Genomic DNA, 14,928 nt, shown 5'->3' with positions numbered 1-14,928 from the left:
AAGAGAGAATCCAACCATCTTCCCTTAACATTCAATGGCATTACCATTGCTGAATAGCCCACTATCAACATTCTGGGGCAACCATTGACTAGAAATTGAACTGGGTAATTGATATAAATACTGTAGCTACAAGAGCAGGGTGGCACGGTAGCAGAGTGGTTAGCACTGCTTCTTCACAGCGCCAGTGACCCGGGTTGGATTCCCAGCTTGGGTCACTGTCTGCGGTGTCTGCATGTTCTCCCTGTGTCTGCGTGGGTTTCCTCCGGGTGTTCTGGTTTCCTCCCAAATGTCCTGAAAGACGTGCTGTTATTGAATTGGAGATTCTAAATTCTCCCCCAGTGTACCCGAACAGGTGCCGGAATGTGGTGACTAGGGGATTTTCACAGTAACTTCATTGCACTGTTAATATAGCCTAGTTGTGACACTAATAGTGGTTATTAAGGTCAGGGGCTGTGAATTCTGCAGAGAGTAAGTCATCTCCTGACTTCTCAAAGCCTGTCTACAATCTACAAGGCACAAGTCATGGGTGTGATTGAATGCTCTTCACTCGTTTGGATGACGTAGCTCCAACAACACTCAAGAAGCTTAACATCATCCAGGGCAAAGCAGCCTGCTTGATTAACACCCCCTCCACCATCTTCAACATCCAATGCCTCCAGCACCAACACACAGTGGCAGCAGTACCATTTATAAGGTGCATTGCAGCAACTCACCAAGGTTCCTTCGACAGCACCTTCCAACACACCACCTGCAAGTTCCCATCCAAGCCACAGACCATCCTGACTTGAAACTATATCGCCGTTCTTTCACTGTCGCTGGGTCAAAATCCTGGAACTCTCTCCATTGTGAGTTTGACTACACCACATGGGCTGCAGCAGTTCAAGAAAGTGACTCATCGCCCTACTCAAGGGCAATTACAGGCACGAAAATGCTGGTCTAGTCAGCGACGCTCACATCCCTGTGAAGGAATAAAGAAAAACTGCTGCCTGGGTGTTTCCAGCGTATTTCTTTTGATATGCTTTTATATGATTCCCTTGGTCATAACAAAAGCTTTTAAATCAGAATCTCACTTTCTTAATAATGTAAATATCCAAGGAAAGGTATAAAGTGTCCGGAAATAGAACATTGATGGCTAGTAGAGTGAAATGAGCTCACAGTAATTTGGTTTCCCATTTTGCATTGTGCCTGATATTTCTTTTCGCTCTATTCATGATTGGGAGCTGATTATAATTGCCCCAGTACCATGGGAGATCTGGGAAATGGTGTGAGAATGCAGTGTTACTTATTTTCAATTCTAAAACATTCCTGCATTATTGATTCTACTACCTACAACCTCAATATGCTACACATTTTAAACATATGGGTGCCAAAATGCATTTAAGCAGAGTGAGTTTGGCAAACCTAAAGAACACGCAAGATTGAAGCACTGAACACTGGGCAGATTCCTAGTAAAGGAAACTGTCACGAATCAAGAATTGGATAAGACTGAACTTAAGCCATAAAACTAATCTTCAAAAGAAGGCCTTCAACATTTATATGTTCTAAGTATAATATTATTAATAATTTACAAGGGCGGTGGATTGAATACGGCTATAAAATCGCTATGTTAATGGACAACTTCAAACTATGAATGTAAAATGTTTCCATGAGTGTTCTTGATCCCTCTTATTGAAGCCATCTTTATCCCATAACAATCATGTGTTGTGGAACTGAATTGGTTTTCATTAGTGAAAAGGAAATATGGACCAGGTTTTTCAAATGTTAAAAGGGATTACACAGATTGAAAAATCATTGCATTTGGACTGTGAATGTAGAACTGGGGGACATAAGAATAAAGTGAACATATCTTTAAAAGTTTCCAGATGAGGAGAGTCCTGAGTTTTGTATAGTGAGAGGTGTTCAAAATCATGTGAGGTCTGGACAGAGCTGATAGGGAGAAACTGTTCCCATTGTTAGAATGGTTGAGAACCAGAGGACACCAATTTAAAATATTTGCAAAAGAACCAGAGGCAACAAGGGGAAAACTGTTTTTATGCAGTAGTGGTTAGGGCCTGGAATGTCCTACCTGAGATTGCAAAGGAGGCAGATTCAATTGTACCTTTCAAAAAGGAATTGGAGAATTATCTAATGGTAAAAAGTTGGCAGGGCTCCGAGGAAACTCTGGCTGAGTTTTTTTTTATTCGTTCATGGGATGTGGGCGACGCTGGCTGGGTCAGCATTTATTGCCCACCCCTGAGGGCATTTAAGAGTCAACCACATTGTTGTGGGTCTCGAGTCACATATAGGCCAGACAAGGTAAGGATGACAGATTTCCTTCTCTAAAGGACATTAATGAACCAGATGGGTTTTTACAACAATCGACAATGGTTTCATGGCCATCATTAAGACTTTTAATTCCAGATTTGTATTGAATTCAAATTCCACCATCTGTCCTGGTGAGATTCGAACCCATGTCTACAGAGCAATACCCTGGGTCTCTGGGTTACTAGTCCAATTACAATACCACTATGCCACTGCCTCTCGCAGACAGGTGGCATGGACATAGACAGGTCAAATGGCCTCGTTCTGTGCTGTAACCATTCTATGATTCTGTAAGTGACGGATTAGACTCCTAGTTACTATAGTTAATGCTGTATTCATAAATACGTTCACAGAGGGTGGTGAGTGTCTGGAACAAGCTGCCAGAGGCAGTAGTAGAGGTGGGTACAATTTTGTCTTTTAAACAGCATTTGGACAGTTATATGGGAAAGATGGGTATAGAGGGATATGGGCCAATTGTGGGCAATTTGGATTAGGTTAGTAGTAAAACTGGGCGGCATGGACAAGTTGGGCCAAAAGGGCCTGTTTTTATGTTGTGAACCTCTATGACTCTATAAAGATCTGTTTAGGAGTGAAATTGATGGTTAAGAATAAAAAAAGAAAAGATAATCAATTGAGTTATTGATGATTTGGGCCAGTGCAATATCATATCAAGGAAGGCAACTGCTTAATACATTACAGAGAATTCAAGTTTCAAATTTACTCTGGGGAGCGTCAGTGAGAAATTTTGCAGAACCTATCTTCGGGAGATTGAAAGGATTGAGTTCATGCACTTTCCTTATTCCCTGCCTTTATTGTTTTTAACTGAGGTTTTTGCAGTAATTTTATGTCTGAAAATGCAGGTAAAGCAATTGGCTGAATAGGTTTTTCTATTTACTTCCATGCATCCAGACTTTAATTCAGTTATGAAATACGTGAATACTCACCGGCTTCCTCTTTATTTAAATTCAATATATGTGGGATGAGTGGCTGGAGAAAGCGACAATCTGGGTATTTAACCTTAAATTTTTCTATAGCAACAAAATCTGCATTTATCGCAAACCAAGCAACAAGTCCATCATCTTCGGCGAAGGCACCTCCTTCTCCCAATTTAACACAAGATCCAGAATGGTTTCTCTGCAGCTCTGCTCCGAGGAAAATAGAAGTGAATTCTGATTTGGTCAAGGTCTGCTCTACGTCCTCGTACTGCAATCTGCAGAGGTGGATGCCAGCTTTTCTGGAATCTTCACATTTTGCTGAAGTAACCAATGGATTTAAATTGGAAAACAAAATGTAGACAGTGGTTGGTTGAAGCTCCTTGTCCTTTAACCAGTCAGAGTTGCTTCTTTTTTCACTCAGCCTATTGAGCAAAGTTCTGCTGAAATAATTCTCACTTTCTTCTGGGCTGTCAGACCACATTCTTGACCGAGCACCAGGTTTAGGATTTGCCAACAAACCAGCAACATTCTTGTGCCCCCAGAATTTTGCAATATCTAGAGCTGTTTGTCCTGAATTATTTGAAAACGACGTGTTGCACCTGGAAGAAAACAAAAAAAGCGCACCATGTACGAAATTAGGCTTTGCACACTCAGGAATCTGACCGTTGTTTTTAAACCATGTTTTTTTCCAAAAGTTTACAAACTAGCTGTGAACTAAATTGATGCTGCCATGGTGGTTAAAACAGGCGACATAGTCGGTCTTTGTTGATCGTTGCTGAAATGTTTTAACCTGGACGATATTACACTGATTTGGCCACATTCATATGTTTTGGTCCTGTCCAAAGCTGGAGGATTACTGGAAGGTTTTTAGGGTAAAGTAATCTCTAAAGTGGCGCACGTGAAACTGGACCTGGGACCTCGGGAGGCCATATTCGGGGTGTCGGACTAGCTGGGGTTGGAAACGGGCGCAGGGGCAGATGTTGTAGCCTTCGCCTTATTGATCACCCGAAGGCTGATCCTGTTAGGGTGAAGATCAACCTCTCCACCCTGTGCCCTGGCGCAGCGGGGGGACCTGATGCTTGAGAAGGTCAAATTTGAACTGAGGGGAAGGATGGAGGGGTTCTACAATTCATGGGCGTTATTCATTGTGCACTTTCGCGAATTGGATTACATCGAACATTACGGGGGGAGGGGAGCTGGAAGGGTCAGGGGAACTGTATGTGTTAATGTTGACTATGGGTGATTCCTGATTCCTTGTTGTCATTTGTTTATGTTATCATGCGGGCTAATGTTTGGGGGTTTGGTGGGAGGCAGGATTGTTGTTATTGATATGGGGATTGACATTGCATTCATTGCTGATTATTGTTTATTGTTGGTTGGTTGTAAATTTGGGAGAAAATGTGAAAAAGGAGAATAAAAATACTATACTTTAAAGAAAAGAAATGGCACCAATGCATAGAACAGCAGCAAATTGCCCATTCTAAACTCTATAATGCAGACGTTTGCATTCATAGACTCAACTGAAGGCTGTGCAGCAATATCCCCAAAGCACGAGGCTGTAGAAACAGGCTGGAATGCCAAGCAGAACTTTATTTAAGTTCCTGATCTGAATCACAAACTAACAAATGACTAGGTGCTTATTTAATTATATTTTCAAAAGTACATACCCAATTATTTGTAACTTTCTAAATATACATTTTTTTTTACTGTTTAAGCTCAGAAAGATCATGAACCCCAAAGTTCCTGGAAACCTGATTAATTTCATCTAACCTGAGCCAGCAAGACAGCTGCATTGTTCACAGCTATAGTTCTGACAGATAACTCAACCTATTCATTAAATTCTGCTTTTTTACCCCTTTTCAAGAAGCAGCTGAGCAACCTGGGAATGTCCATTCCTGCTAGCGTACATCAAAGCAGTCCAGCCTTTTTCATCCACTTCATCCACAAGAAAGGTGGAATAGTTTAGCAGAGTCGACAATTTTGCTGCATCTCCTTTAGCTGCATTCTCATGGAACTGTTTGACCATTTCTTTCTCAGGATTGTTTTCAGCTTCTGCCATCCTTGCTTTGCCTAAACTGGCAAACATATATATAATGAGTAAATTATTTTCAATGTGGAAAGTGTAGACTGTGGCATTTGAGCAATGAATGTGAAGGATGTGGGATTTGTAAATACTTAAAAAATCCAAAGGCTACCAATTTCTTTTAGTGCTGAACAGAAATAACTCTTTATAAAAAATTTAAACAAATATTAGAAACATGATTTAAAAACTGAAAATATGAGAAACACAAAGATAGGCCAGGATTTTTCAGGTGAATTCTTTCATCAGAGCTATACATTTCTAGCTCTGATGATAGGTCACACACAAAACAATATTACCCACCCTTTCTCTGAAACAATGACTGGCCAGTTGTGCATTTCCAGAATTTTCAGTTTTTATTTCAGTAATATTCCTTAATGGGTGCTTTTGCCAGCAGAACGGGTTCAATTCCTCTGCAGGCTGAGGTTATTCATGAAGGCCCAACTTCTCAACCTTGCCTCTTGCCTGATGTGTGGTGACCCTCAGGTTAAATCACCACCAGGCAATTCTCCCCCTCAAAAGGGAAAGCAGCCTATGGCCATCTGGGACTATGGTGAATTTATTTTACTTTGGAAGAATAAGAGCCAATGTCACTGAAACCTACAAAATTCTGAGAGGGCTTACAGGGTAGGTGCAATGAGATTGCCACTGCAATTCTGGGAGCGTAAAATAGTGGGACACAGTCTCAGCATAAGGGTTCAATCATGTAGGTCTGAGATAAGGTACAATTACTTCACTTAAAGGGTCATGAATGTTTGGAATTCTCTATCCATGAGGGATGTGGATGCTCCATCTTTGAGTACATTTAAGACTATAGACAAATTTTTGGTCTGTATGAAAATTAAGGGATATTAGGGGTCGACGGGAAGATGGAGTTGAAGCCCAAGATTAGTCTGGGGCAGCACAGTAGCATAATGGTCAGCACTGCTGCCTCACAGAACCAGGCATCCGGGTTTGATTATGACCTCAGGTCACTGTCTGTGTGGAGTTTGCACATTCTCCCCGTGTCTCCGTGGGGTTCCTCCGGGTGTTCCGGTTCCTCCCACAGTCCAAAGATGTGCAGGTTAGGTGGAATGACCATGCTAAATTGCCCCTTAGTGTCCAAAAGGTCAGGTGAGGTTACTTGGTGACAGGAATAGAGTGGGGCCTAGGTAGGGTGTTCTTTCAGAGTGTCAGTGCAGACTCGATGTGCCGAAAGGCCTCCTTCTGCACTGTAGGGATTCTATGATCGCATTGAATGATGAGCAGGCTCAGCAGGCCATATGGTACACTCCTGCTATTTATTTTTCCCATCAAAAGTTTTACTAAAAATACATAGATACCATCCATTAAAGATCAATATGATAAAGGAAGTAAGAAATGACTCAAAAATAAATACTCTCCATATGGATAATGAATAGAGCCTGATCTTCTGATCTCTGGATGATTGGGAACTGGATGTATTCCAAGAGGATGCACTAAGTAACTTTTCTGAAGTCTCAATACAAGGACTCTGCAGGAATTGCCCGGGAAGTTTCAGCTGTCCATGGAAAACTCCCTAGTTAGAGTCAAAACATTTTGGAGGGTTCCTAAGTAATATACAGCTAACTCCCCTGCCTCTCCGATTACCACCTGACTCTACCTCACTATCCTACCCACTTACCTCACTAATATGGCAACATGTGCCATAGCAACAGGGGATGGCTTAGCTTCCCACAATGATCCTGCACTGCACCGAAGGACTCTGAGAACAGGTATGCGTTGAAGGGAACATTTTCAGACATCCAGGCCAGAAGTGCGGAGCTCCATCTTATTGCAAAAGTAGTAGAGTGGCAATCCAATGGTGATCACCACTCCTCGGAAGGTTTGGCCATGTACAATTTTAAAAGTCAGTTTTACAAACAAAAAGCTTGGGGGAACAGAGATTTCACAATGACCTTGTGTGATAGGTTCATGCAATTTTCTTACTACTTTATCACCCGTGGCTTGCCGCTGCTCTCATGAATAGCAAATTACCTCAAATATTCTTCTGGATGAGACAGTGATTTACTTGTACTTCTTTCAACATTGTACACTGTATTCACTGCTCATAGTGTGGACTCATCCACACTGGAGACACAAACGAAAGCCAAACATCTGTTTCATCTGCAAGAGCAGAGTCACTGGTCACTTTAATTATCTGTCACTCCGAACTCCCTCCTTGCACCTTGAAGCTTGAGGAGGAGAACCTTGTTCTTTTTGCTGTCCTCCAGCATTAAAATGAACAAGTTATGATTTTAACCCCAGCTTCCATTTTGTCTTGGCCAATAGGGACTGTTAATGTAGGATTGTGTATGGAGGAGGTTGTGGGTTGGTGTATGGGGATGGGCACAAAGTCAGCAGGATGATTTGCACCTTTGGTGCTTACCTGCATTTTTATTTTGCTATGTCCCTGGGCCACTAGAATCTGCTGGACTTCACAAGCTTCTCACCACTTCTGCATCTGTTATATATCTTTTATTTTTGTACTTTTCCTCATTGTGTCTCCTTTTATCTTTTTATCACATCTGCCATTTAATCACCCCGTTTTTAACCTAATAATTTTACAGATTTTTTATGGATGTGCTTATTTGCCTCACTTCGCAGTTCCTTCGTTTTGTTTCTCTTTATAAGCTGTTTATCTGTAACATCTTCTAGTACTGATGAAAGGTCTTGCATCTGATATGCTAATCCAGCTTTAATTCCTTCACAGATGCTGTCTGCCCTGCTCAGATTTGTCAGGTTTTACTGCAGAATCCAACATTTGGACTTTATTGTGTGCAGTAAATCATCCGTTGACTTGAAGTCTATTTACTCCCTTGTGCAGAGTGGGGATGGGTGAAGAGGGTTTATTACCCTTCTGCTGAAGCATAAAAGCTGCTTGCTAGAAAGCTAAACAAAATCAATGTGTGAAATGGTGTGGGATAAAAAACTGAGTAACCGATTTGCCCTTTGATTTGTCATGGAAGAAAATGCCCTTACAACATATATATATATATATAAACATTTTGCTCCTAATAAAATTCATCTCTTTCTTGAAACCCCCCCCCCCCCCCCCCCATGATATGCAAACATGCAACCAATGAGCACTAAGCTAAGAATAGGACACAACCAATGGGCAGTCAGGACACTCAGAGGTGGCATCACCACAAGGGGGCATGACATTAACACTATAAAAGGGATGAGGCACTCACACCCTGCCTCTTTCCACAGACAGACATCTAGAGAGTTAGACAGGGTTGATCAGCAGCATCACACTCCAGCACGTGGCTTTGAGGAAGCTGGTACAGTTAGACTGAGTTACTACAGTTAGATTAGCAGAGAGTCATTTCAGAACTGTGTTAATAGTTCAATAAACACGTTGAACTCATTTCAGAGTCTGGAGCATCCTTTAATTAAGACTGCATCAAGTAGCAGCCTGTGTTATCCGAACAGCATAACAACACCCCCACCCCCTATATCCTTCATTGCAGCAGGGCGGCTGAGTGGTTAGCACTACTGCCTCACAGCGACATAATCTTGGGTTCAATTCCAACCTTCGGTGACCATAAGATTGAGGAGCAGAATTAGGCCATTCGGTCCATCCAGTCTGCTCTGCCATTCAATCATGGCTATGTTTCTCATCCCTATTCTCCTGCCTTCTACCCATAACCCCTAATCCCCCAATTAAAATCAAGAACCTATCCATCACTATCTTTTTTTTAAAAATAATTTTTATTGAGAAATTTTGATTTTATACAACAATAACGCACCTTAGTAAAATACCGAAAATAACAATAATATTAACAATCATATACATTCGCCCCATCCCCATGAACAACCCAGCATTTTAACAACAACGCAAATTAACACACTATACAGTTACAGAATAAACACTACAATAATGCAACCCCCCCCCCCCCCCCCCCCCCCGGGTTGCTGCTGCTATTGACCCAGTTACCTATCTCTGAGCCAGGAAGTCCAGAAAAGGCTGCCATCGTTTATAGAACCCTTGTATTGATCCTCTCAGGGCAAATTTGACCTTTTCCAATTTTATAAATCCCGCCATGTCACTGATCCAGGTCTCCACGCTTGGGGGCCTTGCATCCTTCCATTGTAACAGAATCCTTCGACGGGCTACTAGGGACACAAAGGCCAGGACACCGGCCTCTTTCGCCTCCTGCACTCCCGGCTCCACCCCAACCCCAAAAATCGCGAGTCCCCACCCTGGTTTGACCCTGGATCCAACCACCCTCGACACCGTCCCCGCCACCCCCTTCCAGAATTCTTCCAGTGCTGGGCATGCCCAGAACATATGGGCGTGGTTCGCAGGACTCCCCGAACATCTGGTGCACCTGTCCTCACCCCCGAAGAACCTACTCATCCTAGTCCCGGACATATGGGCCCGGTGCAGCACCTTAAATTGGATGAGACTAAGCCTCGCACATGAGGAGGAGGAGTTGACTCTCTCCAAGGCCTCCGCCCAAGTCCCATCCTCTATCTGCTCCCCGAGTTCCTCCTCCCATTTAGCCTTCAGCTCCTCCACTGACGACTTCTCAACCTCCTGCATTACCTTATAGATGTCAGACACCTTCCCCTCTCCTACCCACACCCCCGAAAGCACTCTGTCCATCGTCCCCTGCGAGGGCAGCAAAGGGAATCCCTCTACCTGCCGCCTAGCAAACGCCTTTACCTGCAGGTATCTGAACATGTTCCCCTGGGGAAGGCCAAATTTATCTTCCAGTTCCCCCAGGCCCGCAAACCTCCCGCCAATAAATGTTCCTCTCCACCTCGCACCAAGCCTCTCCACCTCTCTGAATCTCTCAATGCCATCGCCAGCGGCTCGATTGCCAGTGCAAACAACAAGGGGGACAAGGGGCAACCCTGCCTGGTCCCTCGGTAAAGCCGGAAGTACTCCGACCTCCTCCTATTCGTAGCCACGCATGCCATCGGGGCCTCATATAACAGCCTTACCCATCTAATGAACCCTTCACCAAATCCAAACCTCCCCAACACCTCCCATAGGTACCCCCACTCCACTCTATCGAAGGCCTTCTCTGCATCCAGCGCCACCACTATCTCTGCCTCCCCCTCAATCGCCGGCATCATAGTGACATTCAGCAATCTCCGCACATTCGTGTTCAGCTGCCTTCCCTTCACAAAACCTGTCTGGTCCTCATGCACAACCCCTGGCACACAGTCCTCTATCCTGGTGGCCAGGATTTTTGCCAGCACCTTAGCATCCACGTTGAGGAGAGATATGGGCCTGTATGACCCACACTGCTGGGGGTCCTTGTCCTTCTTTAAAATTAACGAGATCAGCGCCCGTGACATCGTCGGGGGCAAAGTCCCCCCTTCCCACGCTTCGTTGAGTGTCCGCACCAGCAAGGGGCCCACTAGGTCCACAAACTTTTTATAAAATCCCACCGGGAACCCATCCGGCCCCGGTGCCTTCCCTGACTGCATCTGCCTGATCCCCTTAACTAGCTCCTCCAGCTCAATCGGCGCATCCAGCCCCTCCACCTTCTCCTCCTGCACCTTCGGGAAAGAAAGCCTGTCAAGGAACCTCTCTATTCCCCTCCTCTCCCCCGTTGGCTCCGACTGGTACAGTTCCCCGTAAAAGTCCTTGAAGACCTCATTCACCTCTACCCCCTTCCGCACCACATTCCCACTCTTGTCTCTCACTCCAGCAATCTCCTTAGCCGCATCCCGCTTACGGAGCTGATGAGCCAGCATCCTACTCGCCTTTTCACCATGTTCGTACACTGCCCCTTGTGCCTTCCTATCCATCACTATCTTAAAGACACTCAGTGAGTTGGTCTCCAGTCTCCTGCAGCAAAGAGTTCCACAGTGATTGTTTGCACACTCTCCCGGTGTGTGTGGGTTTACACCAGATGTTCTGGTTTCCTCCCACAGTCCAAAAATGTGCGGGTTAGGTGGATTGGCCATGCTAAATTGCCCCTCGGTGTCCAAAGGTTAGGTGGGGTTACGGGGATAGGGCAGGGGGCTGGTACAGACTCCATGGGCCTAACTCCTTCTGCACTGTAAGGATTCTGGATTGTAGGAGTGAGATATTTGGCTTTTGCGTGACCAGCTTGTCTCCTCTGCATTGATTCAGCAGCCTGGAGTTTGTTATCTGCGGCGAGGGAAACTGAGTTTACACCTTCCAGGTCACGATGTTTCTGCTCCGGCAACATCACTGCAACTCCCAAAACTCTCCCCCTGATAAAATGGGGAAACTGCCCGGACTGCAAATCAAAGTAAAAATAAGGGTATATTCTTATTTCTTTGCCCGAGATGATACCACTCAGATGCCCTTCTAAACAGCAAATAAATGACTGGCTAGAATGAGCGGACAGCGGGCACTGGGCGAATGGGACACATTCCCCGGTACCGAGCCGATGTTTAAAGGTCACGGCTGCAAACAGGAGGGAAGCGCGCAAACTTACAGCGAGAAGCGAGCCGGACAAGTCAGGCTGGGAGCGGTCAGTGTCTCAGTGAGAAAGCTGCAGCTTCCCCTTCCCTGGTAACAGCTCACACTGACAGGAGGGGTGGGGGCTCACGGCTGAAATGTGCCAAACCTGCGTTTCTTGGAGTACCGAGCTTCGTTCCTATTAAAGTCAGAAATCAGTGAAGTTCTGAAATTTAATCATTTACGACCCGAAAGTCACCCGGCCTCATTTGACATTGCATTGCGGGAGTTGTAGTTCCTGCTCTTGAATTTCCTCATGCTGCTGGAAGGCTACCTCCGGATTGCACACTGAGGAAAACTGAAAGTTAACCTCATTGAACAAATCACCCACAGTTCGACGCATTTACATTCGCGGCTGTCCCTAGGCGTTGCCCCTGGAGAGTTTGAGGACAATCTTAGTCCATAATGTACACAGTGCTCGACAGGGAAACCTTTATGGAATACAAAATCATAAAATTTGCAGTGCAGAATGTGGTCATTTGGCCCATCCGGCCTGCACCGTCACGCCTCCACCCAATCCCGGAAAATAAGGGACTCTTCCTCGGACGGGTTGGGAGTAGGTGTCCTGAGGCCATAATGTTGAAAATAAATTTATAGGATGTGGGCGTCACTTTTTAGGCCAGCAGTTATTGCCCATCCCTAGTTGCCCTTCAGAAAGTGGTGGCGAGCTGCCTTCTTGAACTACTGCAGTCCCTGAGGTGTGGGTACACCCACTGTGCTGTTAGGGAGGGAGTTCCAGGATTTTGCCACAGCGACAGTGAAGGAACGGCAATATATTTCCAAGTCAGGATGGTGAGTGAATTGGAGAGGAACCTCCAGGTGGTGGGGTTCCCAGATATCTGCTGCTCTTGTCCTTCTAGATGGTAGTGGCCATTGGAAGGTGCTCTCTGAGGAACCTGCAGTGCATCTTGTAGATGGTACACACGGCTGCCACTGTTCGTTGGTGGTGGAGGGTTTGAATGTTTGTGGAAGGGGGAGCAATCAAGTGGCTGCTTTGTCCTGGATGGTGTCGAGCTTCTTGAGTGTTGTTGGAGCTGAACTCATCCAAGCAAGTGGAGAGTATTCCATTACACCCCTGACTTCTGCCTTGTAGATGGTGGATCTGCTTTTTGGGGGGGGGGGGGGGGGGGGGTCAGGAGGTGAGTTACTCACCATAGAAATCCTAGCCTTTGACCTGCCCTGGTAGCCACAGTATTAATATATCTAGTCCCGTTCAGTTCCTGAGTACCATTGAATGTCAAGGGGCAATGGTTAGATCCTCTCTTGTAGATGTTCAATGCCTGGAACTTGCATGGCGCGAATGTAAGTGGCCACTTGTCAGCCCAAGTCTTGATATTGCTCAGGTCTTGCTGCATTTGGACATGGATTGCTTCATTATCTGAGGAGTCGCGAATGATGCTGAACATTGTGCAGTCATCCACAATCATCCCCACTTCTGACCTTATGGAACGGAGGTCATTGATGAAGCTACTGAAGATGGTTGGGCCTAGGACACTACCCTGAGGAACTCCAACCTCCAACTACCACAACCATCCTGCTTTGTGCCAGGTATCACTCCAACCAGCGGAGAGTTTTCCCCCTGACTCCCATTGATTCCAGTTTTGCTCGGGCTCCTTGATACCATACTCGGTCAAATGCTACCTTGGTGTCTAGACAGTCGCTCTCACCTCACCTCTGGCATTCGGCTCTTTTGTCAATGTTTTAACCAAGACTATAATGAGGTCAGGTGCTGAGTAACCCTGACGGGTCCCAAACTGAGGATCCGTGAGCAGGTTATTGCTAAGTGAGTGCCACTTGATAGCTCTGTTGATGACTCCTTCCATCACTTGGCTAATGATGGAGAGTAGACTAATAAGGTGGTAACTGCATTTGTGTTTCTTGTGTACAGGACACACCTGGGCAATTTTCCACATTGCCGGGTAGATGCCAGTATTGTAGCTGTACTGGAACAACTTGGCTAGGGGTGTGGCAAGTTCTGGAGCACAAGTTTTCAGTATTATTGGCGGAATATTGTCAGAGCCCACAGCCTTTGCAATATCAAGTGCCTTCACTGTTTCTTGATATCATGGTGAGTGAATCGTATCAGCTGAAGACTGACATCTGTGATGTTGGGGACCACCAGAGGAGACTGAGATGAATCATCTCACATTTATTGTGCGGGATTCTCTGTCGGCCGACGCTGGAATTGCGAATCGCGTGGTGAATATGGCCTCAGCCGAAAATTGAGGTCGGCACTGGGCATCCAACAGAGCGCCATGCTCCAGTGCCTCAATAGTGGCATGAATGCACTCCACACTGCGTTCCGGCATGGGCAATCAAAATGTACAGTAGTATGCATTAACAACTTTTTAACGGGCCTGGCCATTGTCTCTGGCCTCCCACGATGCTCCGCCTCCGCAAGGCTGAAGTGACGATGGTGTGGCTCACTTGTGGTATTTAAAATCGGGAAACAGCCGTGGCTGCTGAGGGAGATAGAGGAGGTAGGTAATTTATCCAAAAGCGCAATGGTGGACTGACATGTGTGCCACTGGCTGGGGAGTGCCTGCTAGGGCTGGGGGGAGTAGCGGGCGACGACCAGGGGATGGGCCTTGGGGTTGGGGTGATCTCCGGGATTGTGCTGTCCAGGCACGGACCTACATTGTCACGGTTTGTAAGGCAGCCATTTGGCTGCGGACCACACTGAGTGGCAACTGTGGCCTGTAGATGCGCAGAGTGCCACTGCCCATTTGGGTGCCCTTCCCTTCCCCTGGCCATCCCCCCGACGGATCCACAGACCCCAGCTGCCCCATTAATGGATAGGTGTGGTCCAGTGCAGTCCGTTGCCCACCAGGTGTTGGCACACCCCAATGCACCCATTCAAACGCTGCCCCCTGCAGGGTCAGCAAGGGAGTTGCGGAGCGTGCTCCGACCGGCAGATACATGCACCATGGCCATCAGCACCCAGCCTGGCACACTGCCCCTCGCAGGGCAGACATCCCAATAGTGGCTCCATCAGCTAGCCCACCTTGCAACACCACCGACTCTCACCGAGTGCTGCTTGCCCACAACACCCCTGCCCCCATCCAGCCTGCCCCTGACAAGTAGGCACAGCCAGTGTGCCACACAAAGGACATATGGCACACTGCAGGTATGGTCCCAACAGGTGCCCACCCTCCCCCCGGCTG

General features: G+C 46.1%; 1 protein-coding gene across 8 annotated transcripts in view; it reads right to left on the bottom strand.

The window, feature by feature from the left end:
* Positions 1-11,855, bottom strand: part of nudt12 (nudix (nucleoside diphosphate linked moiety X)-type motif 12) — a 64,859-nt gene extending 53,004 nt beyond the window's left edge. For 7 of the 8 annotated variants that reach the window (XR_005461626.1, XR_005461627.1, XM_038805149.1 and 4 more), the window contains exons 1-3: positions 11,742-11,843; positions 5,090-5,311; positions 3,246-3,835 (exon numbers count right to left, since the gene is read on the bottom strand). Coding sequence is in view for 6 of the 8 variants with exons in the window: in XM_038805149.1 (XP_038661077.1) it covers positions 3,246-3,835; positions 5,090-5,295 (796 nt within the window). In the remaining 2 variants the exon portion in view is untranslated. Of the gene's footprint in view, positions 1-3,245; positions 3,836-5,089; positions 5,312-11,741 lie in introns of all 8 variants that reach the window. The other variant, XM_038805150.1, reaches the window with a different exon arrangement.
* Positions 11,856-14,928: the final 3,073 nt, after the last annotated feature.

Source organism: Scyliorhinus canicula, chromosome 8 (genome assembly GCF_902713615.1).
Source record: "Scyliorhinus canicula chromosome 8, sScyCan1.1, whole genome shotgun sequence".
Classification (NCBI taxonomy): Eukaryota; Metazoa; Chordata; class Chondrichthyes; order Carcharhiniformes; family Scyliorhinidae; genus Scyliorhinus; species Scyliorhinus canicula.
Note: the sequence above shows the minus strand (reverse complement) of the source record. Positions and strands in the feature narration are given on the sequence as shown.